The sequence below is a fragment of the Notothenia rossii genome (genome assembly GCF_949606895.1).
Source record: "Notothenia rossii genome assembly, chromosome: 9".
Taxonomy (NCBI): Eukaryota; Metazoa; Chordata; class Actinopteri; order Perciformes; family Nototheniidae; genus Notothenia; species Notothenia rossii.
In genome coordinates, this window is record NC_136907.1 from 39334070 (window position 1) to 39360340 (window position 26271).

At 42.8% G+C, this 26271-nt stretch overlaps 2 protein-coding genes across 2 annotated transcripts in view; one reads left to right on the forward strand and one right to left on the reverse strand.

Annotated features, from left to right (window-relative positions):
- The window catches only part of LOC307019866 (uncharacterized protein), a gene marked incomplete at its 3' end in the record, with an annotated part of 55707 nt that extends 44369 nt beyond the window's left edge, over window positions 1–11338 (forward strand). Inside the window, exons 6-7 of the mRNA XM_079650967.1 lie at window positions 8834–8925; window positions 11261–11338. Of these exons, the coding sequence (XP_079507093.1) occupies window positions 8834–8925; window positions 11261–11338 (170 nt within the window). The remainder of the gene's footprint in view (window positions 1–8833; window positions 8926–11260) is intronic.
- A 5490-nt stretch (window positions 11339–16828) lies between these two features.
- LOC307018560 (uncharacterized protein) overlaps window positions 16829–26271 on the reverse strand; it is a 102773-nt gene continuing 93330 nt past the window's right edge. The window contains exon 10 of the mRNA XM_079648846.1: window positions 16829–17033. Within this exon, the coding sequence (XP_079504972.1) occupies window positions 17020–17033 (14 nt within the window). The 3' untranslated portion in view covers window positions 16829–17019. The remainder of the gene's footprint in view (window positions 17034–26271) is intronic.

Here is a 26271-nt window from a genome sequence, read left to right on the forward strand (position 1 = left end):
TGTTCTCTTTAAAATAGTCATTAGTTACCCTGAATATTTCCTCTCCCGTGGTGTGGCTTTCCATTTCTTTGCAGAATAAAAATGTCTCTTTGATGGAGTCAGCATCAACATATCTGACGTTTGCCAGAAGTTGGGCAGCCCCACTGATGTCCGTAGATTCATCTATTTGGAGGGAAAATCTGCCGCTCGCCTGCAGTTTCTCTGCCAAATGTTCCTCAATGTCTTCGGAAATGTCGTCGATTCTTCTTTTGATCGTATTATCAGACGACGGCACTTTCGATAGCTCATTTGCGGCATCTGGACCCAGCATGACACCTGCAAGTATTTTGCAAGCAGGGAGGATGAGTGTCTCCGCTATTGTGTGAGGCTTCTTCTGCTTTGCAATGAGCTCCGCTAGCATGTAACTCGCCTCCATTGCCTTATCAGACACTTTCACAGAATCCAACAAACGTCCTTGCTGCCTCTGGTTCAGATCCCGCGCTCTTCTGAAGTAGTCCAAGTTACTGTGAACATGGGCGGGATGTTTGGTTTCCAAGTGCCTCTTCAGCTTGCTTGGAACCATGTTAGCATTAGCTAACTTCTCCCGACAGACGACGCACTCGGGCTGAGGATTGTTCACATCCCCGGTCCAAATGAAGCCATAAGACAGATAACTGTCATGGTACTGTCTGCTGACAGTTTTTTTCCTCTTCTCTTTCGGTGGTGGGTTGTCGGCAGTCTCTACACTGGTGGTTGCTGGTTTGCTCCGCACAAGAAAGCGCTCCATTTTCCCGCTTGCTTGTTTCTCAGTTTTAATATTGTCCTTCAGCCTTTGATGTGTCACAGTCTTATAAATCCCACCTGCGCAACTGCGTTAACAGCGGAATACGGGGTTCTGTGAGGATTATTTTTTAAATAATCGTTTTTAGGTATAGAGTTTGCCTCTGTATTATGAAATGTGTGCATACAAAGTACTGATATAGTAAATAAAAAAATAATTATTTTTGTGTAGTTGTATATTGCAATAATAACGTATGTTTGTCACAAAATCCCACGGCACACCTGGACTTGCCTCACGGCACACCAGTGTGCCGCGGCACACCGTTTGGGAACCACTGACTTAGTCTGTTTGCAATGTTTGCAGCTCTGTAGTTGTGTTTGCTGAATACTGTAGCATTTAATCACTTATTTGTTATGGTTTTCACAGGCTACTATAATGAACAAATATCAATATTTTAGATCAAATAAAGTATATAGTTTGCTTTATGCAGTATATTTTTTGTAATATTGTTGGGGTGTTTTTACACCGTAGTGAGAGTGAAAAACCGGATAGCACAGATGAATAAAATCAAAAATAAGATGAGCGATAAAAATAAAAATAATAATAATGAGAAACTATAAAATAAGAAATGAATAAAACTCAAATGTAATTATCATATCATATATTCTAATGTATTGTATTATTAAGTAATATCATACATTAACCCCATTATAGCAGATGCCACATTGAATGGATGAACACATTTATGCATCAATAAGTACAACAGAGTATTTCTAAATACAAGTTGTAACAATACCTATATGTATGTAATATTAACCCTTTGGAGTCGACCGTCACGCCGGCGTGATCAGATCACATGACCTGTTCAAGCCGGTGCCGCATAAAAACAACAGTCCAGACAACATTGGCCCTTTCTCACTTCTCTTATTTTTCATTTCCTCGCTCCTCGGTCTCGGTCTCACCGGAAGTTGATTTGTCTGCGCCATCTTGAGTAGCGTCCCAATGGCCTTATTTTTGCCGGAGGAGCGAGGAGCGATAATGGAGGAGCTATAATCGAGAAACCACCAGACCATCCTCTGATGAAATCCTCAGACACTCGTCCCGCCCCCTTACTGTGTATCGCTCACTGATTGGACGATACAGTGCATGCACTGATCTGATGCTTCTTGACATGAGAGCAGTTTCCCAGCGGAGTGAAGAAAATACATGAACCTCACGGGAGTCACTCCTCAGTTTATGACTTGTTTTGTTTCAATTAATCATTTAGTTACAAATATGTGATATATCTGAACAACAAAGTGGTCAAAAATCTTTTTATTCATTTTTTGGAAACATTTTCATGATCGCTTTTTTTGTTTTACATTTTCATTTATTGTCATTTCCATTCAGTCAGTCATTAAGTGCTATTTAAAATGTTAATTTGCTACATATCCAAACAAACAGACAAAGTGTGCAATCCAATGAATGTTCATCTAACTGGGTCTTGATAGATAACATATCTCTTTTTCTTTCTGACTTATTTTATTTATTTTTGTGCACTCTAATCAATATTAATCCAACTATTGTTCGTTTATACATTTTAAGAATGGCGTTTATCTTTTTTGAGAATTAGTTCTTATTTTATTTTATTTATTTGGGTCTACAACAGATGATACAAATGTTTGTGTCAGTACATGTGTACTAACAGAGGCAGGGGTGTGTGCGGAAATAACGCGGACAGAGCTGGCTGCTGTCAGACGATCAGCTGTGCAGCGTCATCACAAACGGACGTCGCTTCACGTGACGCTCCGGAGGAAAGGACGTCCCATTGCTCTTAAAACTAATTTCCCTGCTTCTCGTGGTTTCCTTGCGTCTCTCCATGCTTCCCTGGTGGGAGGGACTAGTCACAGGGAAACGACGCAAGTGAGGGACGCAAGGAATCCATTTAACCGAAATAAGAAAGGCCCATTGCCGTGTGTCTCTGTCGAAAGTACTGGATTGAAACGATATGCCAGTCTTTGTTTCATGCAAAATGACCCAGTAAACACGGAGATACGATGATATAAAGTTAATACATTTCAAAAGTATCAGAAATGGAAGCACATATTTTAATATCGTCCCCGTATTTTATCATTTTATGAAACGGAAAATACTGGAAACTGTAGATCCTGCTCAGCAGGATGTACTTACCAGGGAAGGGGTGAGATAATCAGGTAAACGGAGTGATACGAAGCGAGACGAAAAGAGACGAAGAGGGACGGCGGGAACCGAAGAGAGACGGCAGGAAATGGAGAGAGACGAAGATATACATATTATTGTACATAATGTGTATATATAATAACATAATGATTAATTTCAAATGATAATACTTTTCAGGGTTAGGTCCGGTCTGACAGCGCTTAGCTCTCTGCTGCAGAGAAGATCACTGCTCTAAAAAAAGTCAAAAATCCTACATCCAAACGGAATAAATATAATAAATTATTATTAATACGTTAAGTCTTGTTCATTGTTTTTCACTTTTATTAAATGTTTGATATTTCCGGTGGAAATGGTGGACTATCGGACAGCACACATTCATATATTGTCACTCACACATTCATGCATTTTGTTCTCATATTCATATATTTTAATGCTCCTATTTATACATTTTGCTCTCATGCAGATTCATTCAATGTTTACATTTAATATTAAACATAATATATGCATGTCTGAAGACAATATATATATGCAAGAGAAGAATGGCTTATTATATTTACAGCTCTTAATAACATTCATTTTCTGGACTCAATGTGTGTCTTGGCAGGGGGGAGAGCTGTGGAATGCGACCATCCCCCTTGGGGGAATTCCTCCACACATTCCGATGGCCAATTCGTTTTAAACAAAGAGTTCACATCAATATGGGGGGTGGGGGGCTGGTGAACGGTCTGGTCATTTGTTTGTTCCACAATGTTTATCATTATGAAATTAATATCTATATATTTTATACTATACTTGCACTGCTTCCCGTTTTCATACTTTATATATCTTAGCATATTCATACACACTGTCCATACTGCTCACAGGCTGCTGTGTATATCTAGTGTATTCATACCCCTCACTGTTTATTCATCATTCAATTCATTCTATCTTTTATCCTGTAGATTGTGTACATTACTTTTCACTTTACTGCTTGTTACACTCCTGGTTAGAAGCTAAACTGCATTTTGTTGTCTCAGTATCTGTAATATGTGCAATAACAATAAAGTTGAATCTAATCTTGAGCAGGAACAAATGTATTTACTTACACATATCTGACATTAACGATTAAACACATTTGTGCATTCTTTATGAATACAAACCGAGTCAAGCCGAATCCGGAGGTGGCGGCATGCACCTAAAAGTTGTTTGCAATCCGCCAAAAAACCGAGACAAGAAGAAGAAGAAGAAGAAGAAGAAGAAGCCGACTCGGAGCTGTCCAACTTCAGGCGATCTTTTTGAGACCTCCCCCGGCTGCGATCGGCTATTCTCGTCTACTTTCGAGGCGAGCCGCAACGCATCTCAAACAAGCCGAGAGACACGTCCACACGAGACAGCTTCGTTTAACTCCAACCGCTGGAGAAGCTGCAGTACATATGCAGGAGCCTGTACGTGGCGCTGTAACTTCGTCCACTAAAGCAGCGAAGAAGCATGGTTGTCATGGTTGCCCTTCGGTTTATTCTCCGCGGCGGGGGCAGAGAGAACCGGGCAGAGTTTTTCGCCAGTCAACGTGTATTAAAGTTGCCGACAGTAAAAACAAACATATTTACTACTAGTTTAGGTAGTTTGAGACGTAATTAAAATAGCTAAGGGCGATGATCTGACTTGAAGTGTGTGTTTTGCTCCGTTCACCGCTGCATCACAGCGGGAGGAGCTGCAGGTGAGCAGAGCTGCGTGTCTCCGTCCTGTCAGATTAGACTTCACTCGCGTTTATGTCCATATCGAGAGAAAGATAAATAATCTGAATTCAGTGTGCAGTTTACTTTGACGCGGGGGTGAGCAGCAGAGGTGGGGAGAGGCGGGGCTATTGCCTCATCATTATCAGAAAATGATCGTATAGGTCGCACACACGGAGCCGTTGGACCCCCCAGAGCGTTGCGTATGCCGTTCTATACACCTTGGGACCCGTTATCGTTTCCGCAGTTGTTTACTGTCACATTCGGTCATCCTAGTGTTGCAGAACGGTCTACATGACACTAAACAGTAACGCAAACGACCGTTTTCGTCCTCGTGGGGCCGGGGCCTTAATGTGGCGCCACCTCCGGAGTCGGCTTGACTCTGTTTAAAGAATGCACAAATGTGTTTAATTGTTAATGTCAGATATGTACTAAGTAAATATATTTGTTCCTGCTCAAGATTAGATTCAATTTTATTGTTATTGCAACGAACGAAATGAGACAACGAAATGCAGTTTAGCTTCTAACCAGGGGTGCATCACGCAGCGAAAATTAATGTGCACAACAGTAAACAATTATCACAGTAAATTATGTGGATTAAACCACATTTATTTTGTTAAAAAGAAACAAAATATGATTTTGTTTGAATGATTAAATGTAGGGTGAATTGCCCGAATGTGGGACATTTTTGCATTTCAGACTTAACACTAATAATACAGTAAACTATTAACACTTTACAGTACATATTATTGTTTGCCCATGGGATTTGGATGATCGGTAGTGAGCTGCATTGTCCTCCGGTCCGATGTGATATAAAAACAAAGCGATTATTTTTGTTGTTGTAAACTCACGTGGATTAAATGTAGGCTAGTGCATGCATTTCAACTCGCGAACATATGATACATTAAATGATCGTGAGGGTGATGATTGAAAATCGTTTGTTTGAGCCGGGCTGCATTTCCTGATCTAAAAACATAGCGATGGTTTTGTACTAACGCCAACGTGAATTAAACAACATTATTTTGTTAAATAAAAACATGGTGATGTTTAGTAAATGATTACGTGTCTCTTATTTAGCACAGAATATGATCCCATCCGTGACATGTCTTAACAAATATCCGCTATATCAGATACCTGCGATCTATCAGCTGTTTATTTCACATGAGTTCCAGTGTGGCAGCTTTCAATCACGGCTCCCCCTGGTGGATTCATGATTCATTGCAGCTGGTTTCATTATAATTACATTACATCAAGGGGGCGTATCAAGTCCTGCGGGGGGTTTTCCTTTTCAGCAGGGGCCCGCCCCGTGCGTCCGAAACGAAGCGCTACATCTGTAACTACACCGTTTGTGTATATATGTCAATAAACCTTAGAAAATCTTGAAATCTTGAAAGGGATGTGCAAAATAGTCATTATATACAGTCTTTAATTAACTATTAGTAGAGAATAACGAGTAATGAATATACTTTATAGGGATCCTATTAATATCTAATAATAAAAATAATGAAATTCAATAACATGCTTTAACCACTAGGTGTCCCTTTATATCAGGAGTGCACGTTTATGGTGTAAATACAGACTATCTACTAATTGGATCCAATATAAAAGTCAGCCGAATTAGCGTTGATACTGTGAGGAGATGTATTTTGTGAAAATAAATGTAAGATGTTGTTTAATTGCTGATTTATTTATGATCCACGTCACGTTTTCAGTGTTGGCGGCAGTTCCTCATGTTTGTCTAGAAGTCTTCTCATCAAGGCTCTATAAATAGAGAATTACAGCAGATATTTAACATTTAATGCAGCCGAACCGTGTATTAAAATGCTGTTACGTGATGACCTCCAAAGAGAAAAGCAAGCACACTCGGAATAAAGTGTTTTCGGTCTGTTTCCGGTATTTGTTTATGACGATGTGATGTGAGATGTGACATGTGAGACTGGAATTGCACAGGGGAAAATAACGTATAGGCCACCATTTTAGATGCAGATTTTGTTCAACTAATAAGTTTGCGCTGTGGACCAACACTATAAATTGACGGGGAAGGGGGTAGCAATAAAGATAATACCATTAAACAGTTACACAACATAACAGAAATAGTATCAAGTGCAGCGTCCCTAGCAACCACATTGGTAACAATGAAAACGTTGTATGGACACCATTTCCTGAAGTAATCTTCGTAATAACTAGCAAACTAAAGATCATGTACATCCACTGTACACATAATCTGAAATAACAACTCATATTTCTTGCATCAAATGACATCAAAACGCATTTTAATGGCCAAACTAACTTTAAAATAGGCATTTTACACCGAGAATAAAACGAAGTTCGGCCATGTTTTTTTTTTCTGCAGGGAGAAATGTGAAGATCACGTGACATAGACGCCAGCCATTGGAATGAATGGTGAAAAAAAACGTAGGGATCTTACAACTTCAGAGGCATTTTTGTAGAAATACTACGTCCTACATTGTGGATCAACGTAGTTATTACACGTTTTTTTGTGAGACTGGGTTGAATTCTCAGTATGTGAACACAGATCGAAAATGGAAAGATTTCTCACAAGTCAGCGTAAACGAACGCGATCTCCAACGGAGCCAGTCCAGCCGGACAACCCTGTGTGTGCGTGTGCGCACGCGCATGTGTGTGTGTGTGTGTGTGTGTGTGTGTGTGTGTGTGTGTGTGTGTGTGTGTGTGTGTGTGTGTGTTTGTGTGCGTCTGTCTGTTTGCGGTGTGGTGATGAGGTTAAATGCCACAGCATGCCAGTTGAAACAGTGAACGATCGCTATTGTGTACTTGTACGCTCAGGGTGTAATGGTGTTATACAAAAATATTGTAGGAGCACAGAAACAGTGTTCAAATTCAGCTTTTACAAATTTATTTTGGTTGTGCTTACCTTGCAAAGTAATGTTATAAGTGTCAAAGGAATGTTTTAATGTAAATATTAGTGATAATATTGTAGCGTGTCCAAGTTAATAGTTATTTCAGTTATCAGATGTGTACAGTTTAGTACATTTGTTACTTAAGTTATTTAGGCAATGTTGTTGGTGGGAGTTAGGGAGAGACATCCTTTCCAGGTGTGTGTTTGTGCGTTTTCCGGTGTGTGTGGAGGGAGTACGAGACGGTAGGAGTTGTCTTCGAGTGTGGGGAAAAGTTATGAGTTTTATACTATTGATTGGTTCTGTAAGGCGTGGCTGTGGCCGTCAATACCAGAAAATAAAGAGAACGTTTTCGTTTTCGGCTCGTGATCTGTGATCTTGAATAGCGGTGAACGCTACAATATGAACAGGCTCGTGCTTGGCACACTGGTATTGTTTGTTTATTTATTTTGAAAATTAACTAGCACGCCCTGCTGTCATATAGCAACTGCTAAGCTACTGCAGCAAAAACATCCTGGCACCGCCCATGAACATATATATATTATTCTGAAATGGACCAATCTGCACAATGACTACAATAACTAAGTATTTTCAAATGCTCATACTTTTACTTTTACTTGAGTAATATTTTGAATGTAGGGCTTTTATTGTAACAGAGTAACTCTGGTACCTCTACTTTTACTCAAGTGCAAGATCTGAGTACTTCTCCCACCTCTGCAGTCATCGCCACTAATACTATCAGATAGATGGATAGATACAGAATCAGAATACCTTTATTCGTCCCACAGAAGGGAAACTGTTTTGTCACAGCAATGTAAGAGAATCATTTCTTTAAAATGGAATACATTTTTTTTTAATGACATATATTCAGAAGAGTATCTACACGCTATCAATAATACAGAATACATGAGAATACTCAATATACCAATCTACTAAAGGGACAGAAACATATAAGCATAGTGGACTAAATAGCTTAGAAAATTGTGAGCAGTAGCTTTTAATTAAAGGTCAAATTTATCAGGAGCATTCCTGGGGGGTTGGAGTTCTGCTCAGGAATCTACAGGACACCAACCATCCTGAACTACTGAACCGCTGCCTCTATTATTGCTTCAGTGAAATTACTAATAGATATTCAAAATAACTTGAGATATACTTCTAAGGCTTGCTAATGATGGTGTGCTCTCTAGTCAGTGTTGAACAGAACAAGAGTCACTGCTGAATGATACCTGAAAAAGATTAGGCTTCTGTCGGCTCTGATTATCTTTATTAAACAGGACCTCTTTTGTGTTTTCCTTTTTTTGTTCCAGTACCAGAGGTTCCAGACAGATGTGTCTCCTCCCCTTCCTCCCCTTCCAGAAACCGCAAAATGGAACGATCCAGTTTGTCTTGTGACCACAAGGTTGGTTGGCACACACACACACACACACACACACAGACACACACACACACACACACACACACACACACACACACACACACACACACACACACACACACAGGGACGTGCACAGACATTTTGGGGGGCGGGAGCTCAAATTAGAAAAAAGGCACTTCCCTTAATCATTTATAACAACATTTTTAAAACAAAAAGTTAAATATAGTTGCACATCTCTGACTTACTGACCAATTTATTTGAATACCCTCACACTCACGTAATTGTTTAATACTCAACAGAATTCTAAAAAATAATCAGTATTCCCTAAGCACAAGAGCAGACAACAGACTAGTGAAATTAATAGTTATTAAATGAGCAGCCAACAATCAAAATTACGAAGTTACTGTTTAATGACATTACAGGCAAAAAGATCGTTTTTCCATGTACTTGTAAATTGGGTTATTTATGTTGGTCTATTTTGCTTTTCACTCTAATGGAAAGAAAACTTCCAAAAAACACATATAAATGGTGTTCGTTTTACTGCATGTCTAAATTCATCTATAGATTTAAAGCTATAATCTGCATTTAAACATAACATTTCAGGGTGAAATACTGACTTGACGTAAGTAACTATCTGGGGAACTTGTGAGGTTTTTTGTTTTATCCTTTTCACCTGCAATGAGCGCATTTAAATTAGGCCTAGTTAACGCCTAATTTGCATATCAATGTGGCGATTGTGATGACGTTATTATACACATTTGACTGTATTCACCTTTAGTGTCAGTCTCCCCTTAAGTACAGTACATTAGCCTGTATGCCCATGATAAATTGCCTTAACTAAACCTTGAGCTAACTTATCCATTAGCTAGTAGTCTACCTTAGTTAACTATATTTGTTTTTGTCTTTTGGCTAATTAGCTGTAAACTCGAGGCACTGGCAGTTTAGTCATTGTTCATTACCACTCACCTTCAAACAAGCCAAGAAAAGCCGGCATAATATGGGACAGTAAAATGGCAGTTGCTGCTACAGTCTGTCTGAAGTGACTGCCGATGTCGGCACCGCCGTGCGCGAAACGTGGAGGGAGGGTAGAGAGAGCATCGGAACTTCACAGTCTAATCTCCCGACCTGATATTTTTACTTTGTATTCAATCAATATATGATTGGGGCTCGAGCCCACTTTGATGTCTATGTGTGCACGTGCCTGCACACACACACACACACACACACACACACACACACACACACACACACACACACACACACACACACACACACACCAGACAAACTACCGTCAATTGCAGCATAGGCCAATTATTCATCAGTCCAGATTTACTGGACAGTTTCCAGAGAGTTGACACAGTAAATCCAGCAGCTTCTCTCCAACACTAGTTTGGAGGTGAAACATGTTTCAGACATCAGAGGGTTACTAGTATGTACTATGCCACCTTTTAATAGTTTTAAGTTTCACTCAAGATGGAACTTGACCAAGTAAGGACATATACAGATGTATTTCTCGGTTGTTACTGTACCTGCAGTTTTTTTTAATCTTGCTTTTGCATAATTTTATAAAGCCAATTATAAACCTTATAAACCTGATGCCCCGTCATAATGGCCAAGAAATCTCCAGGAAGAATCGACCTAATGGAAAGCGTTCTTCCTTACTGAAAAGGTTTCTTGTTTACGGACATTTAAGAAAAGCTATATTTCAAAAGAATGGTTACCTAGTTATTGACTTTGTTCAGTTGAATTGATATAGCCCAATGATGAAATCATACATTTGCATCAAGAACAATATATGTTTCTTTAGCTGCTCCACTGTATTCAATGCTTATACATATCGTTTGATTTATTAATAATATATACATATTTACAGGTGCTGCTTTAATGGCATAATAGTATATTACAATGCATATTTAAAATACATCAACAATAATTTGTTAATATATAAATTGACTCAATCAAGCATAATTTTGACTTTGTAATGTATCATTTTACACCACTGCTTCATGTGTCAGAACATCGCATTCAAATCATGTGAAATGTTATGTTAATATGTTTTGTCCATGTGGGTCATTGTTTTTTTTTACTTTACTCATTCATTAATTTCTTACATGTATTAATTGTGAACTTTCTAAATCTGTTAATCAGCTGGATTGCAATTACACTCATTGTTTTCCTAATATGTTCATCTACCCATCATTATGTTGTTCATCCATCTAATCATTCCTCCTACCTTTCCATTTCCTGTTTATTTCTCTTCACCCCATCAATCAATGATCTATCCATCCATCCCATAATCCATTCCTCCACGCACCTTGGCTCCAGTGGTTCAGCTGAATCTCCCTCCCCCCCCCCGCAGTTCCCCTCCTTCCTCTCTTCGGTGCCGAGACGACAGAACTCCATGGCGCAGCTATTAGCCAATCAGAAGAAGGAATGAGCAACGATAACGCTGAACTGCCAGCCAATGAAAAGCCCAAATGAAGCTCCACGCCTCCTTCAGTCCGTCAGCAGCTGATGTTGGGCTCAGTTGTGGCTTTAATCTGATTGGTCCGTTGTGTTGTCTGTTGGACGTCCTGTGACAAGAGGACTGTTTTCATTTAGTGAGCTTGTTCCAAAGATGAACGTCATTATCCTAGATAAGGTTTCCAAAATGCTTTCAAATCAGATGTCTGCAGACGTTGTTCTTATAACTTGTGTGGACTCCCAGGAGGCGCATCCCAATAATAACTGAGTATGAAATGGCAATCATATTTATACCACTGTTTTTTTTTTTTAAATGTGACCTGGACTTTATGGATTTTAGAATCTGTGGTATTCTCCTTTAATATTCACAGCACTTTGATTTCTAGATTTTTATGAATTATTCTACTTCAACTATTTGATTTTTATGATAATTACTTGTGATGTGGGGATTAGAAAATCATTTTGATTTTATTTTAAATAGTTCAAACACTGCTTGTTCGAAAAATATTGTAGCTATGCATAGTTTTGAGAAGGTACATGCAAAAATGAGTTAGCATGTTGTGTTCTTTTCAAATGATATTCATGTCTTTTGAAAAGGTCCATGCTAGAATTTGAACATCACTGCCTGTGTGAAATGTTATTATAAGCCATCATTCAAAAGAGTTGCAGGTCATGCTGGCTGCTAACTAAATAACAAATAAATCGCACAGGGGAGCTTCTGATTGATTGTAACCCAGTAAGGAGGAAGCCATTTTGTGGGAAGAGAAAACATATTCCCTTTTCAGGAATATTGTAGTCTCGTAGTTTCAAGCCATGCTTGTTTTCTTTACTCGCTCTACACCACAGAGCACTTTCTGATGTGTGTGACAAAACCAAGAAGAATACAGCCTCAAGTTGAGCTAATTTTGAAAACAATGAAACCTTTACCAGCTAGCTACCTTCAGTAATATTAGTTAAGGTTAGCCCCGTTTACCCCTTTGCCTTCCACAGAAACGTGTGAACACAGCCTCTTATGTTCCAAACTACACTGAAGTCTAATCCCACAGCAAGCAGGGCTGTACCATGTGTGTTTCTTTTGAACATTTGAAGCTTCTATTGAGGTCAGCTAAGTTAGCTTCCAACACCTCTTGTGATATAATAATACAACCAAAATCCTCTCATGATCCCTTAGAGCTGTTTAAAAAAATATCTCAATATGGATGCCTGACACCTGATATGTTTGCTGCATACATACATGCTAGCTAGCTTACAGCTCATTTCTGTTTGGTTGGTACATGAGGTGTTGGAAGCAACCAGGTTGTAAAAAAAAACACTTAGCTGTCAACTGTTAGCAAATACCTCAATAGGAATATTTACATTAATTCTGAAAACTCCTTAAAAACGAGCTGTAATAAGCAGTTATTTGAAGACTGCTTTGGCGTTACAGGTATTAGCATGGTAGTTCCGTGACACTCTGTCTGTGGCTCTGCTGGTTTAGCTCAACATCTTGAATACTTCTGAAACATTCAGATATTCTAATGTAGTCTAGTGAAGAGTTTGACATCTTTTTGTGTCTTTTCTTGATTTCTAAAAAGAGATTTCTTGTACCTGTATTTTTGCTGCATATATTTATGAATTGAGCAATGCTTGTAAATCCTTATATATTTTATTTGTGAAAAGTTTATAATATATTGTTTGAGAGTTTGAAGATGACGTCTGCCATGTTTATAAGCGATGATTTTTGTGTGCAGTGTGTGCATGTGTGTGTTTTATAGTACTCCATGCGTTAGCTAGTCAGAGCTCCCTTTAGTTTGTCTTCTCTAGCTCTGCTTTCACCAGAAAACTCAACTGGACTGGCAGTATTCAACTCGTGCTTTCAACTCAACTCAGAAATGGCAGATGAAAGTAGCAGGATGGAAATTAAATTAGTTAATGCCTTACATTATAAAATATACTGCAGAAGATCAAACCACGCTGTTAGCTTATGAACTGTGTTTGAGTTGCGAGTCACTGTGCAACGATGTAGCCTGTAGCTATATCTCTGCACTTCATTTTGAGAGGGGGTGGAATTTCCTCGAATCCCTCTTATTAGCGAACTACATTTAATTTGAGTCCTTAGTTGGTTATTTCCTCCTCTTTCTTTCTATAAATGGGAATTTCATTTTTAGACTAGCTTTCAAGGATATCCCCCTCATTTGGCTTACTTCAATTGCAGAAGCCCCAAATTGGCTTTATATTGATCTATCTGCGTTTTTGCAGAACATTAACAGCGCATTTCCACTACAGCGTGGTTTAAGCGTGCCGTGCCTGGCCCGTTTTTGATTGCGTTTCCACTAGGCGTAGTTCCGGCTAGCGGGTACTTTTTCACAGTTTTCTGGCTCTCCAAAATCGAGGTTCTTTCCGGGCCAACAACCGGGCTGAGTATGCTTAACTAGTGAGAGAATCGCTGGCAACTACAACAAAATGAACATATTTTACCGTGATTTAATTGTAAAACATGTTTTAAAATGATGCCGAAGTAACAACATACTGATACCGGTTAGTAAAAATCATGAATTAATGCTTTGACAAGTCTTCAGACAAGACGGCAGGCGAAAAACCTTTTAAAATGCGTGTTTTCTAAATGGAGATCGGCTAAGCTAACGCAGTGTATGCTCCGACCTTCCACACTAACAACAACGGCCTATACAGACATAAATAAAGCAGCGACTGTATTCACCATGACACAGAGAGTCTGTGGTTTGTACTTGTTTAAGATTTGTCTAGTTTCTGAACAGATATGAGGAGCTGTGAGCTCTGTGTACAGCTAACGGCTGATGTTGTTTTTGTGTTTCACATTGAAGATGACGTCACGGCTCCGCTTACACTGCGTTACTATAGTTACTGCCCCAGCTACTAAACTGTAATGGAAATGCAGCATAAAGTGAGCCTGGCCTACCAAGGCCTAACTCCGTACTAAGCCGTGCGAGGCCCTGCAGTGGAAATGCGCCATAAGATGAGTTGTTTTTGTCAACCATCACTTCTATTGTATCCACACTGGGAAGCGATGCCTTCAGGGTCAGCATGGGCACACGGAACAGTAACGGCTCCTACACACGGCGGCGTGCGTTGCCGCTTCAACGCTTCTGCCCATTCACTTTGAATGGGGTGACGTCACGATTCGCCGAACTGCATTGTGGGAGCAAAGCGTAGCTTCTATCGCGGTGCTCGCTGCAAAAGTAGAGCAATGTTCTACTTTTGACGCCTCGACGGAGGCGTCAGCCAATCGAATCATATGCCAGTCCAAGCTCTAGTCTAGCCAATCAAACCGCGTGCTTGTGTGTCTGGGGCGGGAGATTAATGTGATTGGTTGTTGGTCGAGTTTCAGCCCCCTCCGCCGGTAAGCGACAACGCACGCCGCCGCGTGTAGGGGCCGTAACTGCTAGATGAACCTAAATCATGTAAGAATAATTGAGGTAGACTTGAACAAATATTGTATTTCCTTTAAAACAGGGGCTGATGCGGGCCCGGCACCACGAGGGGGCAAAAGGGGGCATCGCCCCCTCAGTTGTATTCTTTGCCCCCTCACTTTGAGCATCATTCATCCATCAAAAAGTACAATACATGTCACAATTATTAAATAACTTTAAATCATTATTTTCCCCCAATACACGTTACTATGTTTGGATAAGATATGTGGGCAGGCAGTCAAGCAACGTGTAAAAAAGCCTCAACCCCAAGTGAGCTTGTAGTCTTAATGTTAGCCTGTGTGCTTAGCTGTAAACACAGTCGGATGGGTGACCAAAACGTCCCCGTTTTCGGTGGCTGGTACCCGGTTGAAACTCTCGAAAATGTTCCCGTTTTTGAACGTGTGTCAAAAAAAATAGAGCAAGGTGAAATCAAATGTTACATGTCAGTAAAAACAGAGTAACAGTGTTGTGCCTGTTTGTAGCGTTAGCGTATTTCTTTTTCTACTACTTCTTCTTCTTCTTTTGTCTTTAATGGCGAATCGCTTCCACTTGGAGCATATATCGCCACCTACTGTTGATTTATTAAATGTTTATATTAAATCCTTGTCCTCAGACCAGTGTTTTTGAGGAACTTGAAGATCAGCTTGTTTGCTTAATTTCTTGATTTACTTTCGTATATTGACTTGAAATCCATGTTGTTTGACATCAACAAAAAATAAGACAGACAACTACAGATAGCACCACACATGATGGTTACTTGTTATTATTTAGGGCTGCCTGTATGGATCATACTGCCCCAAAGCGAGCCCTTTTACTAGAATAATAATGTGTTATGTATTATATAAACCGTATTGGTACAATGAGCGACATCTAGTGACGGATTTTGGAACATTGATTCGATTTTTCTCATGGCAGTTATACTCTAGAGACAAACCAGGGGACTTTACTTTTATTTGTAATCTGTGTCCATCCATTTGGTGTAGTATTTTATCCAATATTACATTTGGTTTATATATTAGTCACTTTCTTATGAGATGCCAGGTTTTAGGCCTTGAATTGAACATTCAATCCTGAAAATAAAAAATCAACCAGATTAATGTTTCTTTAATCCTGACTTGACTAGAGTGGATAGTAAGTAAGTAAATCTGTATAGGAAGATGAGTTAAGGGATAGAGGAGAAAAGGTTATGGTATAATTACAGAGCCTGTCCATTTATAAATTGAGGAAATCAATGTTAGTCTGTTAACCAAAGTGCAGGTATCTATCTATCAAATATCTACTATCTATTATTAAAGATCAGAGGAAAAGAACAGAATGAGAGGGGTAAATCTAGAATAAAAATAAAGAAGTGAAGAGATTGTAGAGCAGTGAGAAGGAAAAAAGCTTGCTGTGTCAATTCATTACATTGCCAGTATTTTTCGTTGCTGTGAAAAAAATCGCCCCCTCTGATTTTTTAACAGCCCCCTCAGTCATTTCATCCTGGAGCCGGGCCTGGGCTGATGTCATATTTCATTCTGAGATGCACAATAATAAGTGCTGTGTGTAAAGGTGGGCATGTCATGATGTAACTGTGTAGATAATAAACTGTATGATAGTACAACTATCAGTAATACTTCATTACTCAACAACACTACTTTTAGAAGAAAGTGCATTTAGTTCTTGAACATTGCTAAATGTTCATGCTGCTTCTCAATGAACACACCACACACCTGCTAATATTCTGTATGGATTCATAAGCTGCTGTCCTGAACATAACTGCTTTTCCTCATAGCCTAGCATTAACATGTATTCTGCTTCTGTTCATTTGCCTTGAGTTTCAGTCATATAATTGCCAAATAAAAAGGTCTGATGTTGACATCTTCAATTAAGCGTTACTCCTGAAACCTAATGTATGTTCAAGCTCTGTATATCTTTAAGCAAATATGTTCACAGTCAGACACACACATACTATATAAGTACTGTATAAGTATATTTAAATGTTTTCCAAAAACAAGTCATGTGTTATATGCAGGTTACAGAGAACAAATCATCACCATCAGCAGGAGAGAAGAGGAAAATGCCACATGTTTATGTTTGAGCAAGTGATGAAGCTGGATCACAGGAATATGAAAATATATCAACAGTCTTATAATTGGTAATCAATACAAAAGCTTGTGATGTATGAAGACAGGAGGCAGAGATGATCGCTCAGGACACAGGCTCCGTGCAGAGGGATAGACCTGCTCCTTCACTCCTCAGTACCTGACACACACACACACACACACACACACACACACACACACACACACACACACACACACACACACACACACACACACACACACACACACACACACACACACACACACACACACACACACACACACACACACACACACTTTTAAAATTAAGTATGCGGGAAAAGGACATGCCCAAATAAAGAAAAGCTCTTCATAAAGGCAGAGGAGAAAGGTTTTACTAATTTAAAACTAATGAATACACCTTTACTCGTGAATTAAGAAAGTCATTAACCAAGTAAAACACGTCTGATGTCAGCCCCCTCTAGTGTTGGAAGTAATCCATAAATGTTCAATCTTTGGAGGACCATGTCAAGTTTACAAACGGGCTCAAAGGAACTTCAAATGTACAGGCCCAATGACATACAGTCATTCAGAAGTCAAAAAGTCAATGTTATGCTAACTGAATGCCAACACAACGTTAGCTTATCGTGCATTGTAAATCTAATGCTGTACACTATTTTAATTGACTTCAGATATTACATGTGTAGTGGTTTTTGTAACTGTAGTTCAGCAGTAAACAGTCAGCAGATGGCTACCTAACCAACACACTCTCACTCCATAATCGTCTAGGAGCGACGCTTGGTCAGGGTCCCGTGGCGTGCAGTTGTGACGCTCCTAAGCTCCTTCCGTTTCATAAAGGGAAGCAAATAGCTTTCAACTGATTGCAATGTATTCCCATCTGCGGCGGGATTTGACGCTCATGGAAGCACGGCATTCGTTTGTGTCAGCTGCCCTTAAAGGCAATGTGAGCGTCCATTCCCATTGGATAACGGAGAATTGTACACCCGGAAGTAAGTATTCCCCTTACTGTCGATTGATTTTACAGTGATATCTGCACTACTCATCGACTAAAAAAACACCAGATTATCCTTGTTAATTACACAACATTGATTGGTTTAAATTGTGTGCAATGCTTTTGTATTTTCCCCCTTCGATTCGGAGAAACACATATTTTTTCGGAGTAAAGGATGGCAGAAGACACTACACTACCCAGAATCCCCAGCTATCGTTTAGGACTACACCATGTGCTCTGTTTGACAAGCCACGTGATTAGTTCTCAAGCTCTGTGATTGGTTGACCTCCAACTGCATTCCATTCATTCCAATGGCTGGCGTCTATGTCAGGTGATCTTCAAATTTCTCCCTGCAGAAAAAAAAAAACATGGCCGAACTTCGTTTTATTCTCGGTGGAAAATGCCTATTTTAAAGTTAGTTTGGCCATTAAAATGCATTTGATGTCATTTGATGCGAGAAATATGAGTTGTTATTTCAGATTATGTGTGCAGTGGATGTACATGATATTTAGTTTGCTAGTTATTACGAAGATTACTTCAGGAAATTGTGTCCATACAACGTTTTCATTGTTACCAAGGTGGTTGCTAGGGACGCTGCTATCTATATTATTTCTGTTATGTTGTGTAACTGTTTATTGGTGTTATCTTTATTGCTACCCCCTTCCCCGTCAATGTATAGTGTTGGTCCACAGCGCAAACGTATTAGTTTAACAAAATCTGCATAAAAAATGGTGGCATAGATACGTTATTTTCCCCACATGATGTAGTCCTAAACGATTGAAAAAATATTTGTTTCTCCGAATCGAAGGGGAAAAATACAAAAGCATTGAATACAATTTAAACCAATCAATGTTGTGTAATTAACAAGGATAATCTGGTGTTTTTTAGTCGATGAGTAGTGCAGATATCACTGTAAAATCAATCGACAGTAAGGGGAATACTTACTTCCGGTTGTACAATTCTCCGTTATCCAATGGGAATGGACGCTCACATTGCCTTTAAGGGCAGCCGACACAAACGAATGCCCTGCTTCCATGAGCGTCAAATCCCGCCGCAGATGGGAATAAATTGCAATCAGTTGAAAGCTATTTGCGTCCCTTTATGAAGCTGAAGGAGCCTAGGAGCATAACAACTGCACGCCACGGGACCCTGACCCTATTTAGGGGCAATGGATGTCCACTCGCGGGAGACGACAGACAGTGGTGCGGTTAGCCAAAGTGACAGACCTAATGTTAGACCTATTTACAGGCAATGGACGTCCACTCTTGGGAGAGAGACCTCCAGCATGTGTCCCTGAAATGGAGACTCTGTTTATTTCACTCATCCAGGACAGAGACCGGGGAAATCTCCTCTCTGTGGCCCCTCCAAGACCCCCAAAGGACGGACCACAGACCTCCAGCATGTGTCCCTGACATGGGCACCTCCATAACCTTGCACACCGTGAGTCCCCGGACTCCCGGACTTAAGCACTCCCCCACGGACTAAACCCAGATGTTCACACCCTACAGAACTTCATGCCCCTGGTTATCCTAAAGGGGGTGGATTTTGCGGTGCTTTACCGTCCGCACATCGGCATACATATTCGGCCTTATTCACGACACTACCACCCCTTCTTTGGAGGATATTCTCATGCTCCTGGTAACCCTTTAAATAGTCTGATACTGTCAGGGCTCATCACCGCACTTTACAAGCCAGACATAATGTTTAAATGGTCGGGAAAAGTGTTTTTAAACACATGGAAGAGAGTTGTAGCCTGTCATTTTGCAGGATATCATTTAACATTGAACATCTCCTGGAAATGCACAGAATATGTCCATTTCCAGGAGAGATTCCATGTTAAATGATATCCTGCAAAATGACAGGCTATAACCCAGGAACAAGTGTTTGAAAGGCGGGGAAAAGTTGTTTAAAATAGTCGGAAAAGTGTTTTTAAACGTATGGAAGAGAGTTGTAGCCTGTTATTTTGCAGGATATAATTTAACATGGAACCTCTCCTGGAAATGCACAGAATATGTCCATTTCCAGGAGAGGTTACATGTTAAATTATATCCTGCAAAATGACAGGCTAAAACACCCAGGGATACGTGTTTGAAAGGCAGGGAAAAGTTGTTTAAAATAGTCTGATACGTCCAGGGCGCATCACCACATTTTACAAGCCAGGGAAGGTGTCTTAATCATTGGTACACATTGTTTGAATAGTCTGATACCTGGCACTGTATTTGCCCCTGGGAACCTTCAAGGTTATACTAATGTTTTTTTATTTTTTTTATTTAATTATCACACCATTTTTACAAAAACAGTATACAAAATAAACATAATAACAACATGATTACAACATGATTACAACATGATTAACAGGGGCCTGGGGCCCATATTAGCCGTCTAACTTGTACAGTGCACCGGGGAAAAAAGGTTGAGTCCACGGCCCCTTTCCCCTCATCAGGAGTATCAATCGGTCCTGAAGAAGAGGTATCGCTGCTCTCCGCCCCTGAGTCCTCTTCGGAGGTAGCTGACGGTGGTAGACCTCCTTCTGATGATGATGATGATGATGCTGCTGCAGCTGCTGCCGCCGCCCTGAACATGAAGCGGATCTTCAATGCCTCCTTTATTCCAGGCGTATTCGCGTGGAACCGGTCTGCAGTGCTTACGTCGTGGCACATAAACCTAGCCAGAATCGACCTGCTTTCTGGATCTTGGTGATGCTTGATATTGTCAGCCAGGGCAGTGCGCAAGATGGTGAAGGTGACGGCTGTTTCTAGCCCAGCATCAGCCCAAGCCCTCTTCAAGTGAGCGTTCAGGTCCTTGGAAGCCTGCTTCCCCGATGTGAAAAGGAAGAATTCAATCTGAGGACCCGACAAGCCCTCTTTTATCCCCATCCGCCGCATGACCCAGCTAAACTCCTTTATTGTAAGCACCAGCTGTGCTTCACCAAATGTCTTGGCAGTCTTGTGATCCTGCACGTGGATGATGTAGCCCTCAGCAGTGCCCCTTCTGTCCGCCTCAAAGACCTCCGTGTTGGTCATGTTTGCGTACACACCCGGACGGTGGCCATACAGGAGGCTCCAATGGAGGGTTAGATAGCCATATAGCAGGTACTGGGTGATTGAGGTCGGATTGCTAGCCATCAGGTCAAGGAGATCAGGGATGCGCTTCTCAGCGGCCGCCATGGCGGCGAGAAGCTCCGCCTGGCTCGGCAGACGATCCAGCTTGTCCCTCTTCACCTTAAACTGGTGGAGAGTGACAGACTTTTTCAAATCGTTAATGTTGGCTTTCACCTCTCTGATGAGGTGGGTCATATCAGACTGGGTGAGCCTGCACCCCCGGAGCTTTGATGCAGACAAGTACCTCAGGAAATGGTTCACAGTCTTCAGGAACAACAGCGATGTTGTGACTGTCCGGACCGACTCTGAAATATACTTGCTCCAGCCACGGACCCTCTTTGTGTCTTTTAGAAACAGCCAGTCTGACAGCCGGTCAACACCATGGGCCATGAATACTATGAAGTTCTTTATCCGGCTGACATTGGACATACAATTCTCTTTCCGTTTTACTGTCGGTGCGAGACCCTCACAATGACCTCTGTATGTCTGAATGTACGTCTCCATGCTTTTAGGCAACGTGATTTCACGCATGGTATTCCCCCGTCCCTTCCCAGTGGACCATTGATTTTGGAGAGAGGCCCAGTCCTTAGCCAGATTAGCTTTCAGCTTATTGGAGACAGACGCACGGGTCTTCTGGCATACAGGGGTCTCACTACAGGAGGCTTCTACGGACCGCATGACAGTCTTCATCGGGGTCTTGCTTCCGGAGGCTTCTGGGGACCGCATCACAGACTTGAGAGGGGTCTCACTCGAAGAGGCTTCTATGGACCGCATGACAGTCTTCACCGGGGTCTTGCTTCCGGAGGCTTCTGGGGACCGCATCACAGACTTGAGAGGGGTCTCACTCGCAGAGGCTTCTATGGACCGCATGACAGTCTTCACCGGGGTCTTGAGAGGGGTATTGCTGCCGGAGGCTACTGAGTTCATGTCGGGGGTACTTGAGATTGCTACGCCCTTAAATCGTATACATTCTTCGTCTTCCTCAAGCAGAGCAGCAGTGGCATTCTGCTTCCTGGGTTTTAGACCCTGTTTTAGCCTGGAGCGCAGGGTCTTCACCTCATCAATGAGGGCATCCTTCTGAGCCCTCAATGCCACATTGTCCAGCCTCACCTGCATGCAGTCCTCTTCGTCACACTCGGTATGTGGGGAGAAGGGTGGAAGGTGCACCGGGTATTCCTCCTCATTGTCTATATCCAATAATGTAGCCATTCCAATGATGGGATTAGTCTCTCGGAGGTCATGGAGCAACTGCATGGCCACACTATGCTTCAGCCCTGCCATGACCTGATGTGCCTCATCTCGGGAGAACTCAGGGTGGTCACGAGTTATATGACGGTGTAGTTTCTTCCCAGCATACGAACACCCTGTGATGGGACAGGGTTTGGTCCGAACATTTATTCTACCACTGGCCATTTTAAGAATGATGCCTCTTTCCTCCAGGTTCCGCACTGCATGTTTGTGCTTAAGGTGCTTATTCAAAGACAGATAGCGGAGACTGCACACCGGGCATTCGGTCAACATCCTTCCCAAAACACACACAATGAATTCTATTTAAATGGTTTTCTGTTTCTCCGTTTATATGCGTTAGCCAACTGGTGATTGCAACCATGGGTCCGATGCTTCAATGCAGGGAACACGGACCAAGGGGAGGACTTGGGTTACCACCTGGTTAAAATGGTCCCACCTCCGCACCAACGCGGGGCTGGTGATGGGTCCGATACATTGATTGTTTTTTGTTTCATGGTTCTGCCACGAGCTCACAAGACAGTTTTGGGTACAAAAACGTGGGGATAACAGTACCTCCGGGCGCTCCGTCCCGCTGCGGCGAAAGCCGGAGCGGGACGGAGGCATTGAACCCCTCGCACCTGCCCCCGGAGGAGGCAGGGGAGTCAGGTACCTGGAGGCGCACGGTGGACGGCCAGGGCGAGACCGCCACACCGCACTGGAGTCAGAGTTCCGAGTTTTTCGAGCCAGGTCCCGGTGAAACGCAGTACGGAGCACCCGGCAGGAACCTCCAGCAGACCCCCCCGCGCGGTTCCCTCGTCCCTCGGAAGAGGCGGAGAGGTGGGTGTTTTTCATCTGCTAGCGGACTGCCGGGGAGAACGTGCTGCTCGGGAGCCAGGCTCAGAGTTAGTGGCAGTGAGAGCCCGTGCACCTGCCTTTTACAGCAGGCACGCGCTGGTATCGGGGTGGGGAGAGAAGGTAGATGCAGAGGCTGCAGAAACAGCCAGAGCCTTCCCCTCTAACACACCCCTCATTTGGTGCATTGAACCCCTCGCACCTGCCCCCGGAGGAGTCAGGTACCCGGAGGCGCACGGTGGACGGCCAGGGCGAGACCGCCACACCGCACTGGAGTCAGAGTTCCGAGTTTTTCGAGCCAGGTCCCGGTGAAACGCAGTACGGAGCACCCGGCAGGAACCTCCAGCAGACCCCCAGGCGCGGTTCCCTCGTCCCTCGGAAGAGGCGGAGAGGTGGGTGTTTTTCATCTGCTGGCGGACTGCCGGGGAGAACGTGCTGCTCGGGAGCCAGGCTCAGAATTAGTGGCAGTGAGAGCCCGTGCACCTACCTTTTACAGCAGGCACGCGCTGGTATCGGGGTGGGGAGAGAAGGTAGATGCAGAGGCTGCAGAAACAGCCAGAGCCTTCCCCTCTAACACACCCCTCATTTGGTTCATGAGCACTGGGCAGAGTCCCCTGTCAACTCTCCTTATATTCCTCCGGAGACCAGTTGGGACATGGCAGCATCCCACTTCGCCTGGTAGACCATATCGTTAAATGAGCTCAGTAATGTACTGCACAACATCACATGGGTAAAATGAGCTATATAATGCACTGCAAAATCACATTTGGTTTATTTCCAAAAAGCCTGGAAAAAACACATATCCGTCATGTCCTGTAAAATATCATTCTTTGTTTATTTCCATCCTTCAGGCAAATACACATATCTTTGTCCGCTCCAGGATTACCCGTAATTTGGATGAACCGACCGCCAAGCACCGGAAGCTGGACCCGGGGAGGAGGCCCTCCGATGGCGGGTCAAATTTGATGATACCGCAGCTGGCTGGACACTAGCCGTAGAAGAACACCTGGGCGGGACCAGGCATGTCCCTCTTTGCAGACAAGCATATATGCGCTCCCAGGAGCAGAGTCAAACCCGCAGTTTGGATGAACCGACCGCCAAGCACCGGAAGCTGGACCCGGGGAGGAGGCCCTCCGATGGCGGGTTAAATTTGATGATACCGCAGCTGGCTGGACACTAGCCGTAGAAGAACACCTGGGCGGGACCAGGCATGTCCCTCTTTGCAGACAAGCATATATGCGCTCCCAGGAGCAGAGTCAAACCCACAGTTTGGATGAACCGACCGCCAGAGCACCGGCACGAGGCCGGGCCGGCGGAGGCCTTCCGATGGCGGGTCACGTTTGCCATTCGATCAATGTCTTTGCAGACAAGCATATATGTGGTTGTTACGCAGGATCAAACAGGTAGTTTGATGAAGTAGGGTCCTGTGCCCGGAGCAAGGCCAATTGCTGAATGCCGCAGCCGACTAAGGCCGCTATGCCACAGTGGAGGATGAGAGAAACAGGTGTTTGTCTTGCATTCCGCGGCGAAGTGGGGAGGTGGAACTTCCACCCCGCTACGGAACCCGTGGTGGGACCCCTGAGTCAGACGGTTCGTCTTGGAAACGCTTCATATCGGTCGGCCTGGGAGGTAAGAGACACGCAGGGTAACGGACACGCAGGGTTACCCCCACGCAGCCCATGCAACACGGAGGAGGCAGGGGAGTCTGGTACCCGGAGGCGCATGGCCGCAACACCGCACTGGAGTCAGGGTTAAGAGTTTTTCGAGCCAGGTCCCAGTGAACGCAACACTCCAGCAGGAGCCTCCAGCAGACCCCCCCGACGTTTCCCTCGTCCCTCCCGGCCATCAGAGTCGAACCCGCAGTTCGGAGGAACCGACCGCCAGAGCACCGGCACGAGGCCGGGTCGGCAGAGGCCCTCCGATGGCGGGTCGCGTTTGCCATTCAATCAGTGAGAAATCAGAAGAGGAAGGGAAAAAAAAGACTAACTTGTCTTTTTGGAGTTCCATAAAAAAGGGGGGAAAACGAAAAAATGTATACGAGAATAGTGCCCCATAAGGCGGATTGAGTCCCCTGTCAACTCCCCTCGCATTCCTCCACACTCTGAAAAAGTCAGAGTTATTTTTTGGAGAACCATCAAAAATGGCTAAAAGTGTTGAAATGTATCCGAGAATAGTGCCCCATAAGGCGGGTAAAGTCCCCTGTCAACTCCCCTCGCATTCCTCAACACTCTGAAAAAGTCAGAGTTATTTTTTGGAGAACCATCAAAAAGGGCTAAAAGTGTTGAAATGTATCCGAGAATAGTGCCCCATAAGGCGGGTAAAGTCCCCTGTCAACTCCCCTCGCATTCCTCCACACTCTGAAAAAGTCAGAGTTATTTTTTGGAGAACCATCAAAAATGGCTAAAAGTGTTGAAATGTATCCGAGAATAGTGCCTCATGAGGCGGATTGAGTCCCCTGTCAACTCCCCTTGCATTCCTCCACACTCTGAAAAAGTCAGAGTTATTTTTTGGAGAACCATCAAAAATGGGTGAAAGTGTTGAAATGTATACGAGAATAGTGCCCCATAAGGCGGGTAAAGTCCCCTGTCAACTCTCCTCGCATTCCTCCACACTCTCAAAAAGTCAGAGTTATTTTTTGGAGAACCATCAAAAATGGCTAAAAGTGTTGAAATGTATCCGAGAATAGTACCTCATGAGGCGGATTGAGTCCCCTGTCAACTCCCCTTGCATTCCTCCACACTCTGAAAAAGTCAGAGTTATTTTTTGGAGAACCATCAAAAAGGGCTAAAAGTGTTGAAATGTATCCGAGAATAGTGCCTCATGAGGCGGATTGAGTCCCCTTGTCAACTCCCCTTGCCTTCCTCCGGAGCTCAGTTCAAAAACTTAAAGTTTGGGAAGAACCATGCTGGGTGGTCTCCGGGCAACAAAATGTATCCGAGCCAGAGTGCACATACAGCGGATGAATTCCTCCATGAAGTTACACAGCCGTTTTTTTTCTGACTCCTCTCAAAAACCGGGTTTCCGATTTCGTGCAGATGGTAGCTTGGAAAACATGAACGTTTTTTTACAACGGAGGAGGGGAAGTCTGGATTCCCCTCTCCGTTGTACCTTGCAGCGGGGGAGGGGAAAAGTGTTCGGGGCTTCGTCCCGAAGCGCCGAACACTTGAGCCCCTTCTCCCCTTCTCTGAGCCCCTTCTCTGTTGTAATTTTAAAAGTTCATTTTTTGA